The following is a 2,500-nucleotide window of genomic DNA, read 5'->3' on the forward strand; positions in this document are numbered from 1 at the left end:
AAAAAAAAAAAAAAAAAAAAAAAAAAAAAAAAAGTATATATTCATGTACAGTTTTTTTTATTTTATTTTTATTTTTTTTATTTTATTTTTTTTATTTTAATTTTTTTTATTTTAATTTTATTTTATTTTTATTTTATTTTATTTTTTTTTATTTTTTATTTTATTTTTTTATTTTGTTATTTTTTTATTTTTTATTTTTTATTTTTTGTTATTCTCCTTAAAAAAAATATTTTTACCTGGTCCATTAATATGACATGATTTGCCGCTATTAAATTGAGACCTACTCCTCCCGCTTTTGTTGACAAAAGAAAAACAAATATATTTTCATCTTTTGAAAAACGTTTTATGATTTTCTGTCTTTCAATAGTGTTTGTTGATCCATCTAATCTTACATAAATTTGATGACCTGCGTCATTTTGTGTACCGACAGATGAAGTAGAAAGAGTCGATGAAGTAAGACATATTTCTTCATCATCTTGATCTTTTTTCTTTTTATTATATTCACAATTTGTATCTTTAGTTCTTTCTGAATTTTCCATATCTTCATTAAATATATCATTGGGTTTTCTTATATTTTCTTTAAAACAAAATTTATTTTCATCCCCATCATTAATATTATTATTATTATTATTATTGTTATCATCATGACGTTTTGTTTCTTTACATAAATCATGATAATTTTGTTCTCCTTTTATAGGCACATTTACATTTATATTATTTTCTTCCTTACAGATGGTGTCATTTTTATTTATGCTTTGTGAACTTTTAATAGTTTGTATATGATCCATATAATCACTATCATCATATATAAATTCATATAATAGGGCCTCCTCTATAATATCAAGAAAAGTAGTAAATTGTGAAAAAATTAATACCTTTTCTTTTTTCTTCCTTATATCTTTAATAAGAGATAACATATGATTAATTTTACTACTATTCAAAATATGTTCTTTTGTTATTAAATATTTATTTAATTTATTATCACCTTGAGATATTAAATGTTTGATTGATAAATGTATATCAAAATCTGATATTTTCATAAATTCATTTTCAACAGTTTTTAAATCTAAATCTACATATTGATCAGTATTATAATAAAAATATTTCGAGATTTTTTTAATATCTTCAACAGTATAATAATATTTATGTAATAATGGATGGTTACATATTCTTCTAAGTATAAATATTGAAGCGTTAATCATTTTACCTCTCACCTCTTTATTGTTTTTATTATTTTCTAGATTCTTTTTTGATTTATTAACTGTAACATCTTTAATAGGACTAGTACTGTCCTCACACATATTGTTATTATTATGACTATTACTATTATTATCATCCTTTATATTATCTTCATCCATATCATTACTATCATCATCTCTTTTGTGAATAACAATATTACTATTCTTATTCTCTACATCTGTCTTTTCAATGTTAATAGTTTCTTCATCCATTTCTCTATCATCATCATCATCATCATCACCTATATTATCACCATCTACATTATGATCAGCAAATTCCATATCATTTGTATTATTATTACAGTGACCATTCTGATACTTTTCTTTATCTTCATTTTGTTGGATTTCCTTCTTTTCTACCCTAGTATTATTTTTCTCATTTTTAATTTCTTTTTTATTTAATATGGAATATATTTTTTGTAATTCCTTTTTGCTTGAATGCGTTTCTAGAAATTCAAGATGCTTAAAGGTCTTCTGCATTTTTGAAAAAATTTCATCTTTATATAAATTCAGCTGTGTATTATTTAATGGTAACTTAATAATAAGACTATGTTTTTTGGGCATATCTATAAAGACATGTTTTTTTGACCTTCTTAATATATATGGTTCAATTATAAGTTGTAATAATATAATTTCTTTATTTTTTAATTCTACATGTTGCTTTAAATCATCTCTAATGGTTTGTATTAAATAATTCTTAATAATATTTTTATTGGTATCCGAAACAATAACACTATTATCTTTTTCATTATCATCTTTTATATTACCATCTTTTATATTACCATCCCTTACTTCTTCGTCACACTTTATATCATAAATATTGCGATTATTATTCATACTGTTATTATCGTCTGTTAATTTGTGACACACATCTGAACATTTATCCACAATAATATTATTACTACTACTACTACTATTATTATTACTATTACTATTATTATTATTATTATTATTATTATTATTATTATTATTTTGTGTTTCATTTTTTTTCATAATTTCCTCAACGAAGGTTTTCAATTTTGGTGTCGTCCCTTCATCCATTTTTTTTTTTTTATTTCTTGCCTGTACCTCTTCTTCGTACATGGCTATAAAAGCTTGCATTGCATTATTTATATTTGTCTCCGTAAATATATGAGGCATTAAAAATAAAAGTAAGTTGGTTAATTCTTGTGTTTTATTTTGTATGGGAGAACCTGTTAATAATATTTTATTATTAAAGACAATTTTTTTTTGTAACTTTTTATATATAAGTGAGTTTTTAT

At 21.8% G+C, this 2,500-nt stretch overlaps 1 protein-coding gene across 1 annotated transcript in view; it reads right to left on the bottom strand.

The window, feature by feature from the left end:
• Nucleotides 1–236: 236 nt before the first annotated feature.
• The window catches only part of PRSY57_0818000 (DNA helicase, putative), a gene marked incomplete at both ends in the record, with an annotated part of 3,420 nt that continues 1,156 nt past the window's right edge, over nucleotides 237–2,500 (bottom strand). The window contains one exon of the mRNA XM_020114736.1: nucleotides 237–2,500. This exon is cut by the window's right edge and continues 1,156 nt beyond it. Within this exon, the coding sequence (XP_019970576.1) occupies nucleotides 237–2,500 (2,264 nt within the window).

The sequence above is a fragment of the Plasmodium reichenowi genome, chromosome 8, assembly GCF_001601855.1.
Source record: "Plasmodium reichenowi strain SY57 chromosome 8, whole genome shotgun sequence".
Taxonomy (NCBI): Eukaryota; Apicomplexa; class Aconoidasida; order Haemosporida; family Plasmodiidae; genus Plasmodium; species Plasmodium reichenowi.